A 27,331-nucleotide genomic window follows, 5' to 3' on the forward strand; every position below is an offset into this window, starting at 1 on the left:
TCATAGCAGTCCAGTCGATCTGTGCTAGTTGACGGGATTGGTGGCAAAAGGTGGAACTGTATAGTTGCACACTAGCAAAACTATTAGAAAACAAAAATACAAAACCGTTCCTCATTTGTGCGTTCGTTTGCTTTCGCCATTTTTCGAGTGCTGAGTTTTAGTTTTTGCGGTTACCGTGTATGTAAAATATAGCGTTTGATAGTGTTCAGATTGGGCTGAAATCGTTCCGTGACGTGGTGTGCTGTTTGGAATTAAAACAAACCATCATAAAAGTTTGTGTCGGCTTCCCATTTGGCAAGGAACTGTAATTTAGTCACGAATCAGAGATATTGCTCGTCGCTTCTTGTGTTGTGTGTTGTTTTCTGTGTGGTTGAGTTTTTTAGTGAAAAGCCATTCTTACTTTCCTAGGCTGTGTGGGAAGGCTAAAAACTTATTCTCAACGATCTCCGGCGTGTATGACTTTTTCCAATTTGTGGAATTTCTTTCGTGTGTTCCTTTCCTTGCGCTCAGATATCGCGTGTGTATATGTGTCACTATCGTGTTTCTGTGAGTCAGTGTGTTACGCCACGTGTACCTTGTTTCATTTTCAAATTTAAAAATGACAAAAATTGCTTTTAAAACCGATAATTTTGTTGTTGCCATTTAGAGACGGTGTTATCTTTTGTAAGTTCTACGTGAGTGTAAGTTTCATGCGTTATCAGGTGTTGTCAATCGGTAACCTCTATCTTATAGCATTTCATTTCACTTAGCTTCTACAAAGGGGTGTGAATAATATATCGGACCCAGCCAACCGGTGCCAAGGTGTCTCATTACCTTTCGGTTGTATTGGTAAGGCAGATGTACAATCAATTGATTTATGTTGGAACAATGCCCAACAATTTTGAATGTGCTGTTTATTTCTGGTGAAAAAAATCAATAACATTTTCCACTAGTGTCTCAGGTTTTGGCGCCAGAAGAGTAATCACACAATGGAAGGATATAGGAAAAAAGGTTACCATTAGGTTTTAGTTTGTTGTCCAGTATTGGCGAGTCAGAATCAAAGAAGCAAACGATATGAGTTGCAGTACAAATTAACCCCATGTGTTCGTTGCAGCACTACTTCTGAGAATGAAAGAGAACTAAGGTTCAATCAAATATCACGTGCAGTTCCATTGCGACCACATTTCAAACATACTTGTCCGACAATCCATTATTTGTAATTTACCACTGGACAATCACATTGGTTCCTTCTGGAGCGAGGCATATTTCCTGGAACTAATCAGCATTTAAAACAATATTCCAAGTATATACACTTCATGTTTTATTAACCATGTATCAGTTATCCTCGCATAACGGAATAAGTACAAAATAAATAGTGAGAATACATAACGGCAACGATTTGTTTTATTCCAAAGGAAGAGCTTCGGTTAGTTTAAAAACGTTCTTTTAAAATTTGCTAATGAAAATTAAGAATCGTTGAAAGTACTAGAAATGATAGGCTACTAATAATTTAAGCTATGACACACCCTAGGTTATTAAAACTGAATTCGTCTACAAAATGGCTATGCAGAGTGTATGCTCATATGATGCCAATTGGTCTTCTAAATACTATAATATTCATTCGTAACGTTACACGCCGGTTCTGGTCTAATTAAACGTTGAATTTAGACAGATTTTGTCGTACGAGCAAAAATCCTTTGAAAATGACTGCACCGTACATTTCGTTAGTTTTTCATACATTAACGATGTCAATTATAATGTTTAAAGATGGTGAATGAGGTATACTACAGAATAGAGCTATCCGAATGTTGTTTTCCGAATCCCAGAGTTCATTTGTCAGATGGTGCTGGTATGATGTAGTGAAGTTTGGCCTTTGTTCCGCGATATAAATCTGATCCGTCGGACATGGGTGAAGAAGTACGATGTTTTGAATATGTTGAAATATTCAAACCCCAAAACGATTATGCATAATTCACACAGTTGTTGTTCGCGTTTGTTGTGTAGTTGCATGTCGGAGTATAATTGATGCTGTAGTTGGCACTCTTGGTGCAGTTGCGTTTTGTTATTGCCTGTACTTCCGCGTGATAGAACATGATGCATAATAATTGCAACAGCTCCAGATTTAGTTAATAGTTTTAGTTGGTTTGTACTGTTGGCAAGGATTTTTTTGAAAAGTACTATTCAGCAAAAAATGTGTAGGCCTTAAGAATATGTAAAAATATCATGAATCCTAGCATGTAGTAACATAATACATCAAAATTGTTCATGTACTTGTAATAAAATCATATTGTCATTATAATTAAATGAAAACAATATTATCACTATTAATTGAGACCTATTTCAGTTTGTACTAGATTACTAAAAGTATATTAATATGATTATTTGTTGATAAAACATCAGTATTAGGAATGAGTTTACATCTGTACAGTGATTTTGGCTGAGTATTGCAGGTTAAACGTGCATAGCTTAAAATTGCTACAAAAATAAATTTAAAACAACGTTTTATGCAATTATTGAATACATTTCTAGTCTGAAATATAAATTTTAACGCAAATGTCCATCAAACGTTAGATTACAGCGCATAATACTGTTGGTAATAGGCTCGTGATTGACAAGCCAGTTGAAACAAGCTAGTTGAATTTATATTGATGATGACATGCCAAACATGGTATGAGCTAACAATCATTATAGTGCGTGTGCTAGACGCATGAAACTCCAACAAACTTCTCTGACTGAAACCCTTTGGGTCATGTCAGTAGCAAGGGAGCAGTTTACTTTAGGCATTGGTGTTTACATTCATTAGAAAAAAAATCAATTTGTACAACGAGAAACGCAACCACCAGCTGACAAACGTAGCTCTTAAGCTCTAGTTCTATTGATTTTGCCAACTCCTCGCGAGCTCCATACTCTACCTCAAATCAGACCCGATGTGAATTCTCGCCTTGGCATTACTCCAACTGCATCGTAACTGGTTTTGCATGGCAGAAGTGTACGACAAGCTTGCTACAGATGGAAACCCGAGAAATGCGGTGCTTAACAGGAGTGAAAATGCCGGAAGATGCTAGAAAAATGGATTAAAAATTCCTACAGTAAACTGAAAAACAAAACTGGTCAGCAAACATTTCTGATGTGGTGTAATTTTACTGTCATACTTTACTGGCGAAAGTGAAGTGTAACTCTGATGTTGGTACTATAGCATCGTATGAAATGCTCACATCAACATATCAAAAGCACAGATCACGAAAAGTTTGCTTTTTTTTGTGATTGTGGTGACAAAGTTTATCCAGAGAGCGTTTACCGTGCTTAACGTATCATATCAACGAGTTGTGTGTTGAGCATGCTTTGGTATGGTCCGGTTATTGCCGTTAATCAAGTGCCAAAGTTCATTTCAACATTGAGGTTCTTCCTTGTAACACCTTTCGTTGGTTATTTTACGCGTCGTACGAGGTGTTGGATGCCGCCAAAACAGCATGTCAATCGGTGTCACCAAGGATCGAGTAGTTTTGTGTTGGTGTTTTCGTTTAATATATGAGTTTCAATGCATCGTCATCGTGATCACATTGCCCAGCATTTCGATGAACACCGAATTGGTATCGTGGCGAGATGGGATTGATGCGAAAACAAGAAATTTTGCTCATGCAAAACTCGTTTAACCGTTCAGCTGGCAGTAGACAGATGATGCCCGTAAGCGACCGATTATCGGGATGGATCGAAACGGACCCTTTTTAGTGTCGGAGCTAAAGGCCAGCGCATTGGCCTCGAGCCTGACCTTCTTATACCACCTGCAATCACCTTTTTGGAAGTGTTGATTGCCGTAGCCGTTAGCAGTTAGCCCGGTGTGTCATTTATGTTCCTGGAACGAGGATGATTTGCACTCGAAAACGTTAAGCTATTGGACAGATGGTAGATCGATGTTAGAACACGCTTTCTGTTTTGTGCTATATCGATTGCTTATACGCATCCATGTGGAATGCTACTTTCTCAAGTATTAGTAGTAGTGTGGTTAGTTGTATTCATAGCGCTGCTAAGTGCGAAGAAGATTGACCCCCTAGGAAGATTAGCTCTTGCTTTCAACCTGCAGTGTTAGATTTTTTTTTATAAGTGGAATGGCAGAACATTCTTGGCGTTAAACGCATGTCCTTTGGCTAATTCATGAACGGCGAGCAAATGGTTAGTATGCAGTAGGAGAACCACAGGATGTCTAAAAGGGAACGTTGTGCAGCCAATTGATGAACAAGGAAGATATATGCAAATATCGGTTGTTGATGCGGTCAGAGAGGATGAATGTGTGAAACTGTTATGTTTGTCAAAAGAATTGGGAAACTTTTTTATAAATAATGCAGATTAAATACTTACATCTTCAAACACGATTATCTTCAAATGACAGGTAAAATTTGAATGTTGAACATTTTATATGTGAAACGCTTTCCGTTTGGATGCACGCAATGACCGTAGTCAGTCTAGGCCTGGGTAAGGGAGCTAAGCTAGCTGTAACCTGTTCATGTACTCCATACGGGGCTTAAGCTCATAATGGACATGTTTGTTGAGTAATGCAAATTGACAACTTTACCACGGAACCAGTTTTTTAATCAAATTGTATTTAGTATAATACGATTTTTTGATCAATTTTTCCTTTGGAATTTATTCTGTTTCAACCTGCTTGTATAATCCAGGTTGCATTGCATGTATCATATAAGTAGCAGAGTAACGTAAAGTCACAATATGTTTCAATTGTAGCCCTTCAATCCCCTACATCAGTGCGCGCTTACCTTTTAAGAATCACGGACCACTTGTCTTTGAAAATGCATGTGCCGCGGCCAACACATATTAAGTGCATATATTAAGTGCATATAGTAGGCTAAAAAAAGGATTGGAAGACCAAAGCTTTTTAATCAAAAATATTGAAAAAAAATTAATCTTATCCTACACATGCCTGTAGAAAATTTAATTTTGATTGTGGGAAAAACTGGAACAATATGTGTTGCCATAAGCCTTTCTTTAAAAAAATCAAATGATCCCTACACGATCGCAAGAACTTCAAACCTCTCTAATATGGAAACCTCATACGACACTCACTTTTGGCTTGTTTTAGGTTGTAGAAATATACTTAGTTTGGATTTTAAATATTTAGCTTGCAATAAGTTTTCTTAGTAGAGATGTATTTTAAGTTGAGTGACAACTCCGTATGAAATAATCAATCATATTTTAAATAATCGCCAGAGAGTTTACCATGTGTAATGAACTACGTTTATTTGTACTTGCAGTGACATCATATTGAGTAGTTCAAATAAGTGAAACGATGTTGCATAAAAACTCAAGGAAACCCCTGGAGGCTGAATATTATCAAGCTTCAAAAGGAATAGTTTTTTGGTGACCTAAGACACGATGTTATCATCGAAGTGAAATGTGGTTATGTGAATTTATTAAAATCAGTGTAGTGTTTTGGTGTAATTAATTCTTTATTCAGTACGAACTTGATGCGTGTGAAAGCAATGCTTTGTTGCGTTACAGTTAATACATTTTGGCTAATATTATTAGTTTGTATATTTATTCGTCCAGCATTATTTTCCGAAGTAACAGGTTAGTATTGTTTAATATGATGTATAATAAGTATGATTTTTTTCTTATCAAAAAAGTTGTAAGAAGTTTTAAGTTCTAATTAAAGGGAAAGTTTTTTGGTTTGTGGAATTACTTCCCTACACTACAAAGCTAATGTTAAGTTTAAAGTCTAAAACTTCCCTAAATGTTGCATTTGGTGAATATATATATATATATATATATATATATATATATATATATATATATATATATATATATATATATATATATATATATATATATATATATATATATATCCTTATAGATAAAATATATATATATATAATCCTATGAAAATTGCCAAAAAATATATTTTTTACATTACTTTCACACATTTGTATGCTTGTATGGTTTCCGTTGAGTGTTCTTCTAGAATTCTAGTTCTAGTATTTGTCACAAGTCAAAGTCATGTTTTTTCAATAACTGATGATTAAACTAAGATGACAAAATAAAACGAAAAATAAAATAAAAACGCACAAATTAGTTTTTATAAATTCTTTATTTGATTATAAAACCCCTTTAAAACTACATCACATCACAGCGGGCAGAAAGTAAATTGAAAAAAATATTGCAATTTTGTTTATCGTCTTCTGATCAGCCAAATTGAAGAACGTGATGTGTTGCAATATATTTAGCTGAGTGGTGAACTGTTAGTGTGGTAATGAACATGTAAAATAAATGGACAAATCCAATTCTGTTGTAACCATTGTACTGCATTTGGTTTTTGGTTGGCATCGCTGTTGCGAAAGATACAAGGACTGCATTTTACGAACAGCCTAATTGATTTGAAACTGCGCAGCCAGCAATGGCGTAGTGGGCATATATTTAATTGCACATACGTAGAAAACAGCAATGCTTTCCGATGCCGCTGTACAATCGTGCAGCCAAATGCAAATGTGTTCACATTCTTATCACATTTTGTGACATGAATGTAAAACAATGTATTGACGTTTCTTCTTGTCCCTCTGTAATTGATATAGTTCGTCTGGATCCGAATAATAATTGGTCGATTTGGAGGGGAATAGATATGTTGGACACAATATCTGAATATTACACTTCGGCTATGCTGGATGTATTGGTGGAGGTGAAGGGAGAAGAAAATTAGCTTTAACTACTGGCTAAAGTCCACATAAAACCGCACATTGCGATTATAGAAGGTGCCGTCTCCATATGACTGGTTACACTACCATCATGAACATACATCACATATAGAAGAGATGATACATCGTCGTGGTTTTCCCTGATGCATAACTGATAATTCCACAATTTACTGCATCAATCTGTGCCTGTTAAATGTGTGATAATTTCAATAAGTACAAAATCACTAGTACACATTTCATTCGCCGAATCATACCGGATGGACGTTATTTTATTGTACTTATGTTGCAACGCGAACATATGTTTAATATTTTCCAGTACATTAATACCGTAAATATGGTTTGACCGTCGTGCTGAGATGTAAGAAACTACTCTATGGGTGTAGGCTGAAATCTATGGGATAGTTATTTGAAATATGCAACATTTTGGGAAGTTTTAGACTTAAGAGTTAACGTTAACCTAGATTAACGTAAACGTTGTAGTGTAGGGAAGTAATTCCCCAAAACCAAAAAACTTTTCCTTAAATTAGAACTTAAAACTTCTTAAAACTTTGTAGATGAGAAAAAAACATGCAAACTTGTCGGCTATATAATTTGAATCAAAAAGAACTTGAAAGAATCTTTGCAAACCTAAACCTTGTAGATTTTTGTAGATCTGTTTCTGCTGGAAAGTAGATGGAAAGAGACACTGCTTTAAAACCGTTCTGAAGAATCGTTCATACTTTTTCTTTACTTCGTTACGTGTTCTCATACCTAAGAGAACCTCTAAGATAAGAGGCGAATATGGAAACATTGCACGACATTATAACATAAAATAAATCATTGTAACAGGATTTCTCGTTTGGCCAGATTTAGCAATGACGAGTAGAGCGATGGCGTAAGAGATGCTGGACCTAACGCTCTAATTAATATGATTAGTTTTATTTACCTTAGGACAGTATTGGAGCTGTTGAGCTTGGATAACACATGACCCCATGACACATGACCCCATGATAACATGACCCCACAAAAACTGTTTTTGTGCGATCGTCGAATGAGCTGCAGTTATGAAATTGTTGTCTGGTCCAGTGTTTAACGGCGTACCTCGTCGCATGTGGTCAGTGTAGGTCGCTATTGGTAGTGAACGTAAAAAAAATCCTTGCACCACAGATTAGAGTAAAGTTTTGTGGCAGGGATTAAAAACTAACGCATACTGACCGTTGGGCGCCCGTAAGCATTTCGTGTTTTAGTGAGAGACACTGGTTAAGCCTTTTGATGGTCCAAGGTAGCTTGCTCAAGTTTCCGATTCGCATACACGTACGCATGCAACTACACCTGAACGCTTGCAGATCAGGGTACTGAGAAGGTTGTGAACATATCACTATGACAGGAGTGAGAGTGATGGAATGTTTGGTAGAATTTTCCACTCAAAGAACAACAGACCGACGAGTAGCAGAGTGAATCTGCAAAGCGCATTCTGTATGGACGCATTCATAGTGTTAGGAGAAGCCGTCCAGTTGTTCGAAGGCTTACCCACGGATGGAAAAAGATGAATGGGCTGACAAAAGAGAGAATATAGAGCAGAGAAAATCCATTACATAAAATGAGGGCAGATTTTTGCTTTTCAGTTTATTATATATTGCTGTTTTTGTACCTTACGGTGATCTCTGACCACCATGCATGCAGTAGGGTTGTAAAATAATTCTGTCCTGCAGCTATTTGCTACCCTTTGCGCTGTGTCAGAGATGATCTGTTAGCACCGTTTTTATGTCCATCAAAGCATGTGTGAAAGCGCAGAGTTTATAAATTGTAAGCGAATTTTGGAATGGTCTGTTCAACAATTCATAGCATTTCAAATCGTTCATCAGGTTGAGAATCATTGTAGAGCGGAATTAATTTGTTTGTTTGGAGATAAAAACGATTTTGTGCATTTAGTTGAATATGATTTATTTAATAATTTTTCTAATATTACAAGAGAGAAAAGTGAAATGTATTCTCGACACGAGTATTTACGAAGATGAGGGTTATTTCCACGTTAAATTTAAATCGACTCTCAACTACTACTACTATTTGGCGTAACGTCCTACGCGGACACGCCAGGCTATACAGGCTTTCGAGACTTTATTCAGTACCACGTAGCCGAATAGTCAATCCTTGCTACGGGGGAACGGTCCATTCTAGGGTTGAACCCATGACGGGCATGTTATTGAGTCGTTCGACTTGACGACTGTACCACGGGACAGCCCTAAAATCGACTTAGTTTGGAAACAAGAAATATAAACCTAAATTTGGTGTTTAAGTATGAATCATTTAGGTAGTAAATGAAAAAAGCTATGAAATAGACATTTGGATATGTTTTTACACTTCAACTTATTTTCCTTGCTTACAGAGCTCAAACAAATAAAGAACATAAATAAAAACGATAAATGATCGCAAAAAAACAAAAGCATAATAGCAAGCTGAAAAGGGGTAAGGGAGCAAAAGTATGGAAATTAGAAACTCTTTTTGAAAACTACACAATTAAGAACGAATAAGTCCTGATGGCTTCGGAATTTAGAGATAGCTTATAATGGACAAAAAAAAAGTAAAAGTGTAAAACAAATCTTTAGTAAAAGAGTAAAAGTTTTTCAAACGTATACTTCGCCTCATGATATAAAAATCATTTGATACATCTATATTAAACTGTTTAATATGCACCTTTAGCATATTGCTAGCAAATAGTTTTAATTAGTACTCACAGAAAAAAACTACGCTTACTAACGCGTAGTGTCAAATTCAATCCGAAAAGTGTCATTAAATGTTTATTTGTACAATGTGCAAACCTACGGCATTTGTATCATCATGAAAACACAAATTGCAGTGCCAGAATACTGAACGCTACCCAAATTCATACTTCCGAGATTTGGAACGCAATTGATATAGGAACACACTATTCGGTTTCGGTGCACCCAAGCATTGACTTGTGTTAAGTGTAGTTTAGCTAGGCCACTGCTTGAATATTGGCAGACAAACAAATACATGGGCTATGTGGGAAAATCAAATAGCTCCTTGCATTCATCGGCATGAGCGTGAGTTTCACTGTGGCAGATGAAATAGTGTATGCAAAGTATGGATACTCGAATTATCGAGTCGAGCCACTATGCATCGGGCTGTGGATGATGTTTCTCTTTTTCAATCCCACTGAGGTCATAGAAAACCATACTAGGTGTAGGTTGGTTTTTGCATCATTTCAAAGCGTATATGGCACCATCCATTCTGTATTCAATTATTTCGTTTAAACGTCGATTTTCATTAGCTGGGTTCAATACACCACTAGACTACTTAATAGATTGTCAGCTGCGTGATGATGTAGCTTCTTTCTCGTTTTCTCGTCAATGTTACCTATAAAAACTACGGAGAAAAGACTCACGGTCTGGTCTGTTAAACGGGAAAAAATATACGTGAAACTCATAAACATATTGAAATGAACGTGGTATGATAAATGTAAAGAGAACTAAACAGATAATTTTGTAGTTGTTTTTATCAGACAGCTGGTTTGAAATGCTGTTGTATAGTACAGACCAACTTTGTCCAACAATAGGTCTAATTATCTGTGAATAATAAGTAAACCCAAAGCAAAACCCCCTATATGGGTAGCTGGGTCTTGGACCAGACTAGAATATAGAACGGTCGAGATGTTATTTTGTTATGTTATGGTTCGGAATTATATATATTCTATGATATATAATATATTTAATATGTATTATATATTTAAAGATATTTAAAATTTTATGATAAGTTAATTTGTCGGCTATCATATTCAGTTGTTACAATAATTAAAATTCCTATAAAATCCCTTTTTTTATTAACTTTCAGTGATAACCGATCCGAAGTTCAGTACACCCATCTCTAATGTTACCGCCGCCGTTGGACGCGAAGCGACCTTAACATGTGTAGTGCATGATTTAGGTGCTTATAAGGTTTGATTACTACTAGTATAATTAAATAATGGTTGTTATGAAATACAATATCAGTTAAATTCAAAATTTTAGGTTTTATGATTTTTCAAAAGATTCTGGGCATAATGATAAATTAATGCATATTATATAATTTAATAATTTTCAATTGTGTTTAGAATTATATACCATATCATAGTTACTTATCTAATATATATTGTTTACATTATATTTGCTAATAGGTCGCTTGGTTACGGGTCGACACGCAAACTATCCTTACCATCCAAAATCATGTCATTACGAAAAACAAACGCATTGGAATTACATACACTGAGAAAAAAACTTGGCAACTACGCATCAAGGACATCCGTGAAACAGATCGAGGATGGTATATGTGCCAAATCAATACGGATCCTATGAAAAGTCAGATGGGTTACTTGGATGTTGTAGGTACATATTTATGAAAAGTTTGTGAAAGTATGATATCACCAAATTTACATTTTCAATCAAGGGTTAGTGCTGAAATTATTCCATACGTTAAGTTATTAAACATTATCCGAATGCGAGGATCCTTTGAATATACAAGCCATATTCAAATAATACAGTGAGTCACAATGTAATGTGAATTGCAACGTTACCGGCTTTCCGCCAATGAAACGAATGCAGTGCATTTATCGAAAGAGAATTGTAATTAAGAATGAATTGGAATGTGCAGGACGCTACTTATGCACCGCGAGTTACTACGTGTAGTCACGATATATTTAAATTGGCCACCTTATGCCACGGGAATATCTCATGAGCAGCCCATTTTTGTTGACGAAACCACCCGTCTTGACGAAAGCATTAAAAGCACAAGGAAACTTCTCGCAGATAGTTGAATAAACAACTAACGGTAAAAACGGTCTTCAATAACGTTATATTCAAATTGTATTTTATCGAACTCCTCTCTCGTATTGCAAAAATATATACCATTTTATGTTTAGATTTTGAATTGTCTTACACTTTGATTTCCTGTTTTTAGTTATTGTACCAGAAGGCAATACATATCAAACGGTAGCTCTTAGTGCATTGAGAGTGATATTGTTAGTACTTTGAAAATGATGTTAGCACAAAAATCGAAATGTACGATCCACTCGATCAAACAAAACAGAACTAACGTATGACGATACCTCCTTTCCTTTATGTACGTGTTATGTAATTGATAAATAAAACCCATATAGGCATATACGATGAAGCAAACGAATCCAGGCACAGCGGCCATTTTTCACGAAAGTATATGAGTTATGCATTTTGTGACGTTTAAACGTGTTGAACGCCTCTGCACTGTCATCATAGTGATTTTGTTTTTTCTTTGTGTAAATGAAAAAGTGCAGCCTCGAGAAAAGGTTATGTACAAGGTTGCTGCTAGAATTCGCTTTTTGGAAAGTTACTCGTGTGTTTTTTAAGTTACAATTATGGCAACACGATAATGTTTTTGTGTTAAGCCTAAGCGCATATGGTGGTTAAAGAATTATACAATTCAAATGATTGCATACAAACAAAATAAGACAATTAAATGGGAACAAAAAGAGTACATGTGTTTGTATTTGGTTTTTGTTCGTTGCATCGCTTCTTTTCAATTTGACCATTAGTGATTGAAGCAGCAATGCATATAAAGGTCAAACGAGGATCGATTCGCATTCAGACTGTGCTGCGGAAGCAAGGATTGACTAACAGGCTATGTGTTAAAATTAAACTTCAGTAAGTCGTAAAGCGTTACCGGTATGACACGAAGATGAAAAGATTGAAGGAAAAAGTCAATTGATCGAAATCGAAAAGGATTAGTAATAAAAGTTGCGAAAAAACAGTTTATAGCATTGGAAGTATTGAAATCGGAGGATTGAAAGTAAATAAATATTGTTAAGATCCTGTCAATAACCATAACATGCTGGTATTTTTCTGGGAATTTTAGTGCCACCGGACATACTGGACTATCCAACGAGCACCGACATGGTGGTACGAGAAGGCAGCAACGTGACGCTCCGATGCGCTGCTGTAGGATCACCTGCCCCTGCAATTGTGTGGCGCCGTGAGGCTGGAGATAACATCTCACTTCAAGACGGTGAACAAGGTAAGCTGATGCTCCTTCTCATCATATATCCCAACAGGTGCAACACACAAATAAATAAAATGAGTATAAATCCACTAAATGATTTACCAATGTGTTTGTGCGCGATACAAGAGTGATAAAACAACATGCCGCGCTGAGTACAGAGTTGTGGGCGTAATAAACCGTAGAGCCACCGCAAAGTTGATCTGAACCCCGCCAACTAGTACGATTGGTTGGTGAAGGTTTGCAATAAATTTAAACTGTATCGTATTTTTATGTACACAGCCATTAAATTTGAAACTTTTGGCGTATGTTGAGCAAAAAAAAAAAAGAGCAAGTTGATACTCGTAGTTTCTAGTGAGTGTAAAACATATGAGTGAGCTTAAAACTGAAAAAAGTACACAAAATAAAGATGTGCTTAACCGTATCGTCTGGAATAAAAAACGAGAGTTGGAAGCTACAAGGGCGTCGAGATGTAAAGCAATGATATTTGATGGGCTATATAATTTATTGGCTTGCAATGTGAGGGAGTTTGTAAGAGCGTACATCATGCTTGTTTATCAATGGCATTTTATTTCCATTCCCACCCTATCTCCACCTACTCTCCTTCCACTCGTCTTTGATGGTAGCACCACTGCTCGAATTACTTCAGATATGTTTGCAACCAGTGAATGATATACGAATCGGTGAGATGAGTTTAATTTCAATAATAGCTCGTTGCGTTTGTGAACTTTTTACGGTCAGCGGAAATAGGGAGGTATAGGGTAGGGAAGCAAACGTGCAAGCGGTTACGTTTGGCAAACAAAATTCCCTCGACGAATGAATTTTGTTGGCAGTCTACTCTTATTATTCGTTTTTAGTAAAGCTTTGTACAATCAACAGACAAGAAAGAGATTTATGCAACAAAAATAAACAACTAACGACCACGGGTACACTCAGAACGCCAATCATGCTAAGTTTGATTTGATTGAAAACGAAAGCTCGGTGATTGGAAACGAGAAAGTCAGCCTAATCGTTGTCAGTATGCCGAAACCAATTCCACAATCCCATCGGTCATCAGACGAGCTAACGAATAGGTGCAAATGAATTATTTGTTTGGTAAATGTAGCTGCAAGCATCATGACTGGCAAACAAAGCGATACACGAGCACAAAACCATGGATAGGCACGCCCAACATACATACGGAAACATTGGCGGAAATGGAGGCAAATGGTGAGATTGGGTGTAATTGGGCTAATTTACCGTCGACAGTTGGCAAATACTTTTCACATTTTATTGTTGCCACTTGGCCCGGACAACCGTGGTCGATTCTGTGTAACATGGTTGCACGCGTGAAAGACGGATCAATGAGCCATGACCGTGGATAACAGTGGAAAACTCGTTGTAAGTGAAATAAACTTCGAGCTCATTCGTTACGGTACTGTTCGGAAAGGAAGAGGTTCGAAAGAAGTGTTGTCAATATTTGTAGATCTTTGTTATTTGATCAAGATATAACCAAATGCGGATTGGCCGATATACAAAATCAGCCATAGGCGGAGCGGAACGAGAGATAAACGTGCGACCTTCTACATGAAGGTCGCAAAGTGGTGTTGTTTGGAATCGATTGAATCATTTTTCCCATGCTTGTCTCATGCAGATATTCGTAGTGGCTAGTTTGGTGATGGGTGATGATTGAAGAAGCCAGAGACGAGAAGCTAATAAAATGCAAAGTGTTTTTTAAAGAGACAAATAAGTTTTGTAACCAATTTTAGTATTTTGTTGAACCCTTACACACATTATGTAGGAATTTGTCAAATGACCTAAGCATGATATTTTTTTAACAATTGTTGGTGTTTTGGCATGTTGGTTCATATTCTAGTAAAGAAAATTCCCTTTTCTATTTGAATTAGATAGCAAACAAAATAAAAGTTGAATATGATTCTCCCAAAGCATGGGTTAGACACACAATAGTGTCGAATGGCATAGCTGATCCAAACAGCGTACGAAACAGAAAAATAATTTTGTTTTATGACAACTTTATTTCCCAGATCCAATTTTCCAGCCAATTGAAAATTTATCATTCACACCAGTCCTACCCTTGAGGGAAGAACTCAAAACACCTCTTAGTATAAGTAAGCGCCCTTTTTCCGTCCTTACACATCGGTGCTTCAGTCAGCAACAGGAAGACGCAAGCTGTTACGAATTCTTCACCTTATGTCTTTGGCCTTAGGAGTTATGTTGCGGTTGTGTGAAAATTCCAGTTGTTATTTGCACCTTCGGTGCATTCAGGGCGCATTCCTGTTTTGTCATTTGAAAGAGTATGTGACCGCATTTAGGAATAAAACAAGAAAGATAAGCATTTCAACGAACCGGGTATCAAGCCATATAGTTATATATATTTGCTTCGGTGCGACTAGGATTGGTAATTCTCACATAAGCTTCTGAGTACTACAATGAACAACAATATAATGTGATATGTGAGGCTCCATTAATTGATTTCGTTTGACGTTAAATTATTGTCCGCTTTCAGTATCATCCGTCGAAGGTCCAACGTTTACAATACCAAAAGTCAACAGACTGCACATGGGTGCGTATCTGTGCATTGCGTCCAATGGAGTACCACCATCAGTAAGCAAACGGGTAATGTTGATCGTACACTGTAAGTATCATACGATCTGTATTCGCATACCATATGGCGATTACGGAATGCGATGGCGCTTGAGGTGAATCGGATTGGAATAATTCAGTTCCCCTATTTGCTCGTAGTTCCCCCTATGATATGGGTACCTAATCAACTGGTTGGAGCGGTTGAAGGTCAACGGATGACTCTTGAGTGTCACTCGGAAGCATACCCTAAGTCAATTAACTACTGGACCCGCGAGAAGGGAGATATTGTTCCCCAAGGTAAGTGTTAAATATAATAATATAATTTGTACAATATTTTTGCAAGAGTATGAAATCTCCTTTTGAGTTTTAAAAACCATTGGCTGTATCTACTCGATGCAGTTTGTTGGCGTACTTGGTGGTGAGCTATATTCAACACACAGAATGAAAATTTAGCTTGCGTCAGATAGTTTCTTATCATAATTTTTACATATCACGTTTCATTGATTACGTATCTGTTACGTGCTGAGGGAGAAACAATGAACGGAGCTCTACTTTCTTAGCAAAAGCGTAAAATGAGCGAATGTTCGTGGATGGGGAATAGCGGAACGAAACTCACTGTTTGGGTAAAGATACGCAAAGCGCAGGTATTTCTGTAGCTACACAGTAGTGATAAGAGGATAAGTGAATGTTAACAGCATGTAGGTGAGCTGTAGGGAAAGGATCGGTTTGTTGTGCTCTTATTGTCCTTGGGAAAAACGAAACCGTAACACACAATTACGGGGTACGTGCTTTCAATGACGGCGGCTGTTTTATGTAAGGAATGGTGAAGGAAGAATGTTGGCTCGTTTTTGAAGTGTGACAGTGTGAAACTTAGATGGACAAGATATGAATGTAATCTTTGATTCTTGCACAAACGATAGTTATGGAATAATATTTGAAACTAACACAATTTAGTGTAAAAGCGTACCACAAACACGACAGCGAAACGATGCATGTTTCCAAAACATAGGCTTAATTTGCACAACGGGCAACACTCGGCATAACGCGGACTGAAAATGTCAATTTTGGAGTTGCGTTTCGGTTCAAAACCCCACAAGCAATTGAATGTTTGGGCATATTAGTGCATCATAATACATTGTCCAGAATAACACGTGTTCACACAACGACTGTTGATATAGTTAATAAACAGCATTGAGCATTGAGTTAGAGCATTGGAAGACATGACAGTTAGGCTTGTTTCGCGTATTTTTGAGGTGTTATTTTAAAACAATACTTGGAAAACTCCGACTTAAATCAAACAAGTGTTAATGACGACAGCAAAATATAGTCAATCCCAACTAATTCCTTTTGATTCGAACCTTTGACTTCCTCGAAACCATTCCATTCCGCTTGCTGTGAAGTTTGCTACGAAAAGAGATTAACCCTCCCAACTGAATACGCCAGGCTAGGGCAACCTTCTTCAGGCGACTGGATTTAGGATAAATGAATTGATAAGCATAATTTATGCCCGTTGTGTTTTCCGATACTTCCTTGTTCTATTCGACCAGATTGTGGTTGCGGTTTGACATTGATTTTTTCTTGCGTTTTCATTTTCAACCATTTCACTCCATCGTCAGAATACCGTGAAAGCGGTTGTGTCGAAAGTAATATCTTAATTGGGTTGAAATTAGGTTAATGCCACATTATTAGACTCCTTCAAGGGTGGTTATGTTACGTGGCGTTGCAAGGCAACGAATTCGTTTTTAGTGCGAATGGCTAGCGAAAGGATTAAATACGACGAATGTTTCGTTGATGTAAGAAATATGTAGGGTGTCACTATTATAAGATTTAGACGGATTTGTCGGTGTGTATATTCAAGTAGCAGCTATGTTCTTTGTTTAAAAGATTGTGGATAGGAAGAAGATGAAAGTAGGAAACGAACAGGTACCCATTTATGACACCCAAATATGTACGTTTAGCATGCTTACGACACGTATGCGAATTCAGATGTATTATGAACAAATTATTCGCAGTTGAGCCAAAGATCCTAGTTGATAGTTGGACAGATCCAGAGAAGGTAACTCCAACTTGAATAATTATGCAAATTTGACAGAAGGTGTGAAAAACAGTAGTTTGTGTCTAGCATGTACGTCTGAATCTTCGATTTTGATACAATTTTTGGTATTCTCTGCTACAGCAGTGATTTTGTTTGTGTTTCCAATTTCTCTCTCTCTCTCTCCCTCTCTCTGTTTCTCTTCCAGGTGGCAAGTACGAGCCGGTTCTGATAGACAATGCCTACAAAGTGGTGATGAAGCTTAGCATCAAGGTTGTGAGCCTAGCCGATTTTGGTGCCTACAAATGTATCGCCAAAAATTCCCTAGGGGAAACCGACGGAACCATCAAACTATACAGTAAGCTCTTTTCCTTTTTTAACTGCTTCAGCAAAGAGCCTCGTTCGCTAGCGAAAGTGTCCCTCTTTTTTATGGTGAATCTTGTTATGTAGACCGTTTAAGCAATTCTTTTCCGGTTGGCGTTATTTCGCCATTCAGGCAACAAACACAATTTCTGATAGTGTTATTCGTACCTAACAAACAAGAGCTTGCATTGTGTAAGAACAAAAGACTTTTTTGTTGATTTGTTTTTCATAAATTCAAATTGAACATTTTATCGAATTAATGATAATAATCGCATTTCTGCACTATGCATGTGTCTGGTTTCGAATGAATATGATCGTTTTCTGCTTTGACTAGGCTTTAATATATTCTTCTGAAATACAGGAGGAGTGTTGTTATTAAAATTATCATTTTTTTTTTTCATTTTAACAGAGCTACCAAAAAGTGCTATCAACTCAGTGGAAACAGTGGATGGCAAACGAAGAAGTAAGTATTAACATTAAAATATTTATGTCACGTACTAAAAAAATCATCACTTTTTTAGTTTTTAAGGAAGGGTTGATAGGGATTGTAAAAATAGTGGAACGTTTTAAAAAGCAAATAAATGTCTACCTGTTGAAGTTGATGTAAACCTTCATTAGTGTTATAATTTGATACAACCTTCACTAGCCAAAAGTGCTGTAAATATTTGGCAAAAAGTGTACTAATCAGCGTTAAAATAGTCATTAACCAAATCAAGATTAATGATGATAACATACTATTGTGATTGAGCAATCAACCAGTTCATCGACTTGATGCCGTTGGTGTGCGTTTCCTTCTATAATAATTCAAAGCAATTATTCCGCCATCAGATCGGTCGCACGGTGTGGGAAAATTGGGTTCAAATTACAAAGCGCTTGTAGTGAGAGGAAGTGTGCGAATGCTCATTTGACTGTCGTGTGCGATATTTGTGTGTGCAATGTATAGTGACTGGTATCCAGGAGCATTAGCGCAGTGATTTAACCACCGAGTTCATCATTAATCACAATAAAAATATAATTCTGAACTGTGCAAATGGTTTTTTTTTCACCAAACAGACGCGTCTGTGTTGCAAGACATTTTATTTGAGCTCGCATGTGCTGCATGATCAAAACAATCGTCCAGAACTTTGGTAGACATAGCGTTTATGATCTGCATGACGTATTTTCGTTTCATGCTAAACCAAAACAGTGGTTGGTTTTACGAGATTTTCCGCTATGAAATATGGTCATCCTAATGAAATAATGCTCAACAGCACTATATTGTGAGGTAAGCAGGGGTAAGGTAAGCACTCCTAGGTGGTTACTGAGGGAGAGGTTTGTTTCGCTGAACGCGTTTAGGCTATGCAATAAAAAATGTGAATGGACGTCTAGCCGATCAGCGTCTCGCTGGCGTGTATTATTGTTTATCGCTGCAAAATTGAGTGAAAGTGAAATGGCACATAAAAGCCTTACTCGTTAAGAGAGTGGAACGCAATCGCACGGCGTTGAGAAAATACAGTCACTCAGCAGTGGTTCGTTGGGGAATTAGTAAAATTTACTAGCCACCGATGGCGTAGCAAGGGATGTTGAAGCAAAAGTAATAGAGCCAAAGCCGCAACCTCTTTCAAAATAATGAAAGGTATACCTTAATCGGTGGAGGTGTCAATGTCAAGTAGAAAAGGCATTTAAACGCTACACCCCTAGGGAATTGTGTATACTTTACTGTGGTACACTAAGCCGAAGGGTTGAAATTCTATTCTCTATAGAAGAAAGGCAATTGTTCAACACGTACCGAAACCAAATAATGGTCAGCAGGTTTGAAACACATGGTTTGCCTTGTAAATCTCAAATGTTGGTACCAGGGGTTTGCATTTCCCTACTCTTTATGAATAGTTGTGCGAAGAGCTTACCGTCAGCAATATTGCAATGAATCGTACAAATTATACAAGTCTTGTAGTTTGGTTTAGCAGCATAGACGCGACGAGGAAACGTTACCAGAAAGAGAAAAAAACAACATGCAAATGACCTGTAAAATCTTACGAACTCTATCGGCTTACAGGTCAGCGAAAGGACGTGTCTAATTATATTTACTGGAGCTGATCGTATGCTCTAGAACAATTTGGTGTGTGGAGTGGGATTCAATACATTTCCTGTTTCCTGTGTTTTTTTTTTGTGTACGACTGTTTTGGCTAGCCAAAAACATATGCGCACATTTTGTAGCAAAAATGATGATGGCTAACAATTAGGTACATGTTGACCGCATAGTACGATTGTTGAAAATTACAAGTTATTTGTGATTGCCGCCGGCTAGCTCTGTTTCGCTAGACGCTCAGCAAAAGAAGCCTGGGCACACATACACGAACTCGGTAATTCTCTGTGCAGTAAGGTCAATTCGGTTCCGGGAGTCGAATGGCGCAAGACGCCAAACCTCATTTGTGAAATAATACTCATTAGACACGGCTTTACACATGTGGAGCATTTTTTATGACTTCATAGGTCACAAAGGCCTTCCGTCAGTATTAACTTACGTATCTACATGTACATTTGGACTTTGCCGTTTGTTTGTTTCCATGCCAAACAGTCGCAAGGAGAAAACGAAAACGTATGGCAAACGCAATCTAAAAACAGTTGTGTGCAAACCAATTGATTTGAGCGCTATTTTCTATTTGTTTCGACGTATGAATATAGCACCGGAATGCTGTTATTTATAAATACTAAAATAATTTTGCATTATCTAAGAAAGCTTTCACAAACAATTCTTTCCGTTCTTTCTGGAAGAAAAAAAAAATCCATAACAATAAAAAAGCCATTCTTAAAGAAATCCAATACTTGTTAACAATTTATTTGTCGTTAATTTCTTTAGATTTTTTTTTACTTTGTTTGTGCATATATGTGTGTATGTATATAAAATAATTTGCGTGTATTCAGAGGTTTAGCGGATATAGCTGTTAAGAATTAAAAAAAGTTTTGTCTATATATAATTAGTTTATTTTTGTTATGTGACTATTGATGTATATGTGGAAAAACGAAAGTTGTTAAAGATGCATAGAAATCATTTAGGTTGCATATTTTTTGATGTGGTGAACAGTTGTATTGAAAACCACTGTTTGCCTTAGTTAAGCGTTATAGTGTAATATTTGACGATTGTTGTAATGTCAAAGAACAAGAACAACAACAACAAAATCAGTGCTACGTGTTTTCTTGTTTGTGAACAAAAAAGGCGGTTCCAATTCGCAAAATGCTGGTCCCCTTTAACAAGGTTCGTTTGAAGGCGACTCTAAACAACTCCCGTGAGATTTGCAGGCATTCTCGTAGGTCTCTCATGTATGTCTTACCATTTTCTTATGGTATGGTTTGCAGACAGAGTAAAATTTGTTTTCCGACCATCGAATAAAACGAGACATAAAACCAGCACTAGCCCTTTATAGTTTTTTTGGCTGGAAAAACTAATCGGGAGAATGTGTTGTGCTGTTAAATGAAAACTTGAAATCTGACACAAATCCAATTGGATGTTCCTGTGTAGAAGATGAGCGTAGCAAATTGGATGATAATTTGGGGTGTGCTTTTATTTTTTTGTTTTAGAAATATTGATATTTCTATGGTGGAAAAGCTAATCAATTATACCATAAAGTGTGTCTTTGTTAAATCTTGACTTGATATTGTAAAGTCCGGTTAGGATAGTAAAGCAACATAATGCAATTAAGAATCCAGGAAATTCACAAGTGCTATTGCTATACGAAAACAACAGCCAATAGAGAATGTATTTGCAGAAAACTTCTTTGTGAGCTGTTTTTGAATGAAGAATTAAACATTATATAAAAATGTATGTTGACGTGATATTATCAAAAACAGAAACGAAAGCATCTCTAATATCCGATGATATAGGACATTCCATGCATGGTATCGTTATATCTCTCGAATGGACCGTTCCGCCATAATGAGTTGGTCGAGCACCTTTCCATGAGCGTTTTCATTTGGTAGTTTTTACTGAACGAAAGAATTAGTCAAAAATTTGCATTAGCTGATTGAAACGGAGACCATAGTTTTTTATATACAGCTTTCTATCAGATCAAAGTTACGGAAAATATTCTATTTAACGGTTTTATATTATTACAGTTAATTTTTACCACAAGTAATTACAATTTTTTTCTGTAATTAATTACAACCAGAAGTCTCAATAATCATGGCATAACACGTGTTTAGTTAATTATGTTTAGTCAGCCAAATTTTATTATTTTATCGGGAGTACGATCCATACGGGCCAAACATGTTCAAAAAGGGCTGAATATTTTACAGAGCAAAAGTAAAATATGGTCGCAATAGGCGTGGGTCAGTTAAAGTAATGATGAGGTATGATAAAATAATCTACGTTCGTTTCAATAAAAAGCATTAAAGTAATGAACATGTAAAAAACTAGAAAAAAGTCGTTTGACGGGCGCGAAAACAACTCGTCTGCCTAGCTTTTGACTTATTTCCGTTGGGCAAACACTACCTAGACATGAATTAAATGTAGTATTATTTGCTTATGACTCTATTCAAAATTACCTTCAAATTACCGACCCATACGTATTGCTACCATAATTTGCCTTTTTCTGTAAAACATTCAGCTAGACTTTTTGAACTCAGTGGACTCACAGCGCGGTATGCCGGCCTAAAAAGGTCTTTAAATACCGCGCAGTTGAATAGTAGGTGCTTACTACGGGGGACATAAAATACGTGGTTTAAATCCATGACAGACATGATGTTAAGTCGTGTGAGTTGACGACTGTATCACAGGATTGGCATTAGACCCTAGCAATTTTACTACTGTTACTGTTGTTTTCTTGAATAACTTTCAAATGTATGATGCAACCAAAGTGACTAATCAAACTAAAGGTGGTTTCAAGTGGTCAACATGATGGATCGTATATAGGACAAATTGAGAGAACACCGCTAGAATCTTCAGACAGTTAGACTAAACATTCTTTCCATTTAGACATATTTAGTGTTGGTTGCTATGTAACAAATGAGATATTGTTTCACTAGAGACAGTCACCGAGATACGCGATTTTTTAGATTTAATAGTTCCTAGAGCCAAACCCAAATTTATGTAGGGATGACGTGTAAATAGGTGAACGCACTTTTGAGGTTGATCAACAATTCACCTACCTCGGATCAAATGTTAGCAACGACAATATTAAGGAAGCTGAGTTGCGCGCAAGGTTGCTGGCTGCCAACAGTTCATTCTACAGCCTGAGAAAGCAGTTCACCTCAAAGAACCTGTTGCGATGGGCGAATGTGGGACTATATAGCCTATATAGTAAAGGTGCCTCTGAGACATGGACACTGTCCAAATCTGACGAAATCCTCTTAGCTGCGTTTGAAAAATGCTCAGAAGGATTTATGGCCCCGTATGTGTGGAAGGACAATGGAGGAGCCGCTATAATGACGAGCTATAAGAAAATGAGCTATTGTGCAACGTATCAATCTCGCCAGGCTCTGGTGGGCTGACCACGTTGTAATCTTCAGTTGGAATCATCTCAAATGATTAATTTAAAACCTACCACTTCAAGGTAAAACCTACCACTTTAAGGACCATTACACGAACATTTAGTTTTATGTTGGTAGGAAACAGTGAAATTCGAGGGGGTCGGAGACAGTCTGTATTTTCTGTAATTCGATTTCTAAAATTAACTAGATGTCATATGACTGATTCAATCCGATGACCACAATTATTATTTGTTATCCGTTTGATAAGTATTGGTCACTATTCATATTGTAAATGTGTGTGCCGATTTGATGTTTCATTTACTCACGTTATCATTAGAAGTCAATAGGATTTCTCTCATGCAGCAGCAACATATACTGAGCTGTTTAAGATCAGTAAAGCTGTTGGTTTCACTAGAAGCACCAAATGGAAGAGAAGTGTGGTAACCGTATGGCACTGTTTGCAATGCACAGTGGGCAACGGCCACACAAACGCCGGAATGAAAATCAATTCCTCATGCTATTGTCGTTTGTATACATTCAATATAATTGCTCTTACTATATAGGGCGGTCCTTTACTAAAGTCGTCACGACAGCGAATAAAAATTAACAATTATTGCTCACAACATTGTTTTATTGCGTAGTAGTCAACAGCTTCAACAACAATGGTTAGAAATCAAAACAAAAACGGAATAAGGAACAATTCTTACTAAAAACGATTTTTAAATGTATAATGCGCTAAAAAAACCGAGTTTCCCACGGTTGGTTTTAAATTTTTGAATTTTTGAATTTGAATTTTTGCGCCTATTAACAACACAGGTGATTGTACATTCCTGCAAGACTGCATCGAAATTTTCTGTTCGTGGTGCAAGCGTAATGGACTGACTATCTGCATCGAGAAATGCTACTGTGTGTCTTTTAGTCGATGCAGGAGCCCAGTGACTGGGACCTACTTCATGGACGGCACTGCAGTTAATCGACAGAATCATGCCAAAGACCTGGGCGTTCTGCTTGACTCTAGTTTGAACTTTAAACAGCATATCGATGACGTTGTAGCCAGAGGAAATAAATTACTTGGCGTGGTTATCCGGACAACTAATGAATTCCGCAACCCCATGTGCATCAAAGCTGTGTACAACTGTATCGTTCGTTCGGTTCTGGAATATTCGTGCGTAGTCTGGAGCCCAACTACCGCTTCTTCAATTGCTCGAATTGAGGCGATTCAACGTAAGCTCACGAGATATGCCCTACGCCTACTTCCCTGGCAGGATCGCAATAATCTTCCTCCGTATGCTGCGCGGTGCCGTCTTCTAGGCCTTGAACCTCTTTCGGTCAGAAGACGCAATGCACAGTGTTCTTTCATCGCTGGATTGCTAAATGGCTCTATCGACTCATCGCCATTGTTGCATCGAGTCGACATCTATGCACCATCCCGAACACTTAGGTCTAGAGAAACTCTACGGCTCGCTCAACCCCGTTCCAGTGCTGGTCGGTCAGACCCTATGTTCCGCATGTCGGCTGTCTTCAACACTGTCTCGGATTGCTTCGACTTCGACATCTCAACTCAGTGCTTCAAGGAACGTCTCCGGCTTTTGCCGTGGCCGCAGTGAATTGCGATGCAAATCTTGTTTTTGCTATGTATTTTTTTTTTATTGAACTGTTACATCTTAATTAGGCCATACGGCCCGTTGAAGATTAATAAATAATAATAATAATAATAATAAAAAAAAAGAGCTGATTTCTATCCTCAGCCCTTTTTTAAACTGTTTTATTTATGCCTGGTTTTTTACCATTTTATGCCTAGCAGTTACATGGTGGTGGTGTATGGCTCCTACAACAACACTTGTCAAAATCGCTCGAGCTCTTTTCAAGAAGAAGGTAAATAATTTGCGGGGTCACAGATGGCCGCAGCTAATTTCAACGATAAAACGTATGAAAAATGTTTACCTTTCCTATGATATACGACTAACGATTGAAATCGAGTCCAATCATAAAAAAATCGCTCTCTAAAATGAAAAAAAAAAAAATTCAGTGTTGTTTAGTTTTCAATGATTTGTGAATTTAAAAACTTTTTTTTTGTTTTAAAATATTAAAAGACATTTAGACATAACATGCCGTTGGCCGGTCTCGTAGTACAGTCGTCAACTCGTACGACTTAACAACATGCCCGTCATGGGTTCAATCCCCAAACAGACCGTGCCGCCATACGTAGGATTGACTATCCTGCTATGGGGGGGAATCAATTAGTCACTGAAAGCCAAGCCCACAAGTGGGTACAGGCGCAGGCCTTGACCGACATCGGTTGTTGAGCCAGAGAAGAAGAAGAAGACATAACATAAAAGTTTATGTTCGGTCAAAAAATTGGTAAAATTTCGGGCAAAAAACAAGTTTTTTCTTCGATGTGTGAAATTCAGAAGAACTAATGGAAGAAAAAATTATTATCACGAGAAAAATGCATGAATTATTTTCACCATTACACAATTTTTGTCTTGGATGTATTGTGTTGGCGAAAGTAGTAAAGTCGCATGCAAAACCAGACTTTGGTTTATGATCTTTATACAAAATTTCGTATGCCACTTCCTCCTCTCTGAAATGCTTAAGGGTTTTGTTGAAATAATGTTTTTATTACATATGGGAATATTGAACTCTAGCTCAACCATACTGATTGGCCCGTCATTGCACATTGTGATAATAAGAGTTGCAATATACATCGGTAAACAATTAATTTTAAAAGATTTTTAGTAATTTGAATAGTAAAAGTTACTCCCTATCTTTCAAAATCAGTCGAATCCTCTCGCGGGCCGGACTGATAACAAAAAAAAGACATATTGTGTTTTTTCGTAGATTGTGTGAATAAAAACATCAAATAGTTTCAATGTTAGCATTTGGTTAAGGCATTCCGATAATGATATGCAAATGTGTATATATTTTTACCAATTTTTATAATAAATAATTTATTTTAACCATTGGGTGTCTAACTCCTCAAATTGTATATTTACACATAAAATGATGAAAAATGACTAATTTTTATACTGTTTATTTTTTAGATAAATCACGAAAAGGTAGCCATTTTTATGAAGCTAATGATTTCATCGATGAAGAAATGGATAGCAATAGCAAAAGAAAAGGTAAAATCGTATAATTGTAATTTGAAATGGTTTTGGTTGTATAAATAATGCATATTCTTTCTTTTCATATTCTTGACGAATTTGGATGCAGATTTAATAATAGGTGGTAATCGAAATGATGACAGCTACGAAATATCAACAACTGGAGTCAGTGGGGCTGTGTGTTTGAAAGAAATGATATTCAGAAATATTCAAACTATTATAACTGTAGCTGTTTTGCTTTTTGGTTGGAAAATAGAAGCAACATGACATTTAGAATGAGATAGTACAGTTATCCAATAGTAAAACAAATTTTTTGAATGTTCAGATTCAGTTTGGCATAGCAGATGCTATTTTTCTGTTGAAAGCTATTATTATATGTAGTTGATTTGATCAGATTATTTGATTAAATATGTTTAAATGATTCAAACCATGTTGCTACAAACTATACAAAGAAAATATAGTAGGGAAATATACGCTAGAAAAGAAAATTAGCTAGTAATTGTAAATATGCAGCTATCAATAATAAGTTACATCCAAACCAACAAACAAAAGCAACATTGATACATATCCTTAGAGTAAAGAATAACATAAAGTAAGAAAAACTCAACCGAAATCTAATGCTTGTATTACAAAAATGCATGACATATCGGCTTTATAAGCGTACATGAGTATCATATTGAGGAAATGTAGGTAACAAGGAACTGGAACTTATCACAAGCGAATTGTAACGCTTATTGTTAGGTAAAATGTTATAGAATAAAATATTTTTATGGAAATAAATAGAAAGACGAAACAATACGCATTAAGTGATATAATGTAATTCTCGCAAATGCGAGGGCTGTAACAAAAACTTGCCCTTTATAACTTAAAAAAATACTCTGCACCTGCAGGAACTAAAGCTCGTCACAAATGATTGGAATTTTTTAATAGTGAACGAAGCAGAAGTAGATATTTAAAACGACATAATACAGGTAGGATCAGTGTCAAATAGGTTTTAGTGGAGGACGTATCCATTTACAAACCGTCTTCATTGGAGGGGTATACCTATCGGTGGGTATCGTTCACACATTCACGACTGTTCCGTTTATAATTACCTGGTGGGTAGTCTATAAGCGCTTGAT

The 27,331-nt window shown here is 36.8% G+C and overlaps 1 protein-coding gene across 7 annotated transcripts; it reads left to right on the top strand.

Annotated features, from left to right (window-relative positions):
* LOC120903296 (lachesin) lies at nucleotides 1-27,008 on the top strand. 7 transcript variants are annotated; one of them, XM_040312621.1, is made up of 12 exons: nucleotides 1-177; nucleotides 409-550; nucleotides 5,244-5,559; nucleotides 10,509-10,612; nucleotides 10,831-11,038; nucleotides 12,540-12,698; nucleotides 15,187-15,315; nucleotides 15,423-15,560; nucleotides 17,504-17,653; nucleotides 18,068-18,121; nucleotides 26,148-26,228; nucleotides 26,320-27,008. In XM_040312621.1, exons 3-12 carry the CDS (start codon nucleotides 5,457-5,459, stop codon nucleotides 26,475-26,477), a joined length of 1,284 nt encoding a protein of 427 aa, XP_040168555.1. In that variant the 5' UTR covers nucleotides 1-177; nucleotides 409-550; nucleotides 5,244-5,456; the 3' UTR covers nucleotides 26,478-27,008. The 7 variants fall into 7 exon arrangements, with proteins under 7 accessions (XP_040168555.1, XP_040168551.1, XP_040168554.1 ...); XM_040312617.1 differs by having other exon boundaries at nucleotides 1-550; XM_040312620.1 differs by lacking the exon at nucleotides 409-550 and having other exon boundaries at nucleotides 1-272.
* Nucleotides 27,009-27,331: the final 323 nt, after the last annotated feature.

This window comes from Anopheles arabiensis, chromosome 3 (genome assembly GCF_016920715.1).
Source record: "Anopheles arabiensis isolate DONGOLA chromosome 3, AaraD3, whole genome shotgun sequence".
Classification (NCBI taxonomy): domain Eukaryota; kingdom Metazoa; phylum Arthropoda; class Insecta; order Diptera; family Culicidae; genus Anopheles; species Anopheles arabiensis.

What these genes read in the sequence shown, in the direction of transcription:
- LOC120903296 (XM_040312617.1), top strand. Translation starts at nt 5,457, where the DNA reads ATGCGTGTGAAAGCAATGCTTTGTTGCGTTACAGTTAATACATTTTGG. An exon ending in GGTAATGTTGATCGTACACT is followed by an intron (nt 15,316 to 15,422) that starts GTAAGTATCATA and finishes ATTTGCTCGTAG; the next exon opens with TTCCCCCTATGATATGGGTA. An exon ending in AGTGGATGGCAAACGAAGAA is followed by an intron (nt 18,122 to 26,147) that starts GTAAGTATTAAC and finishes TTTATTTTTTAG; the next exon opens with ATAAATCACGAAAAGGTAGC.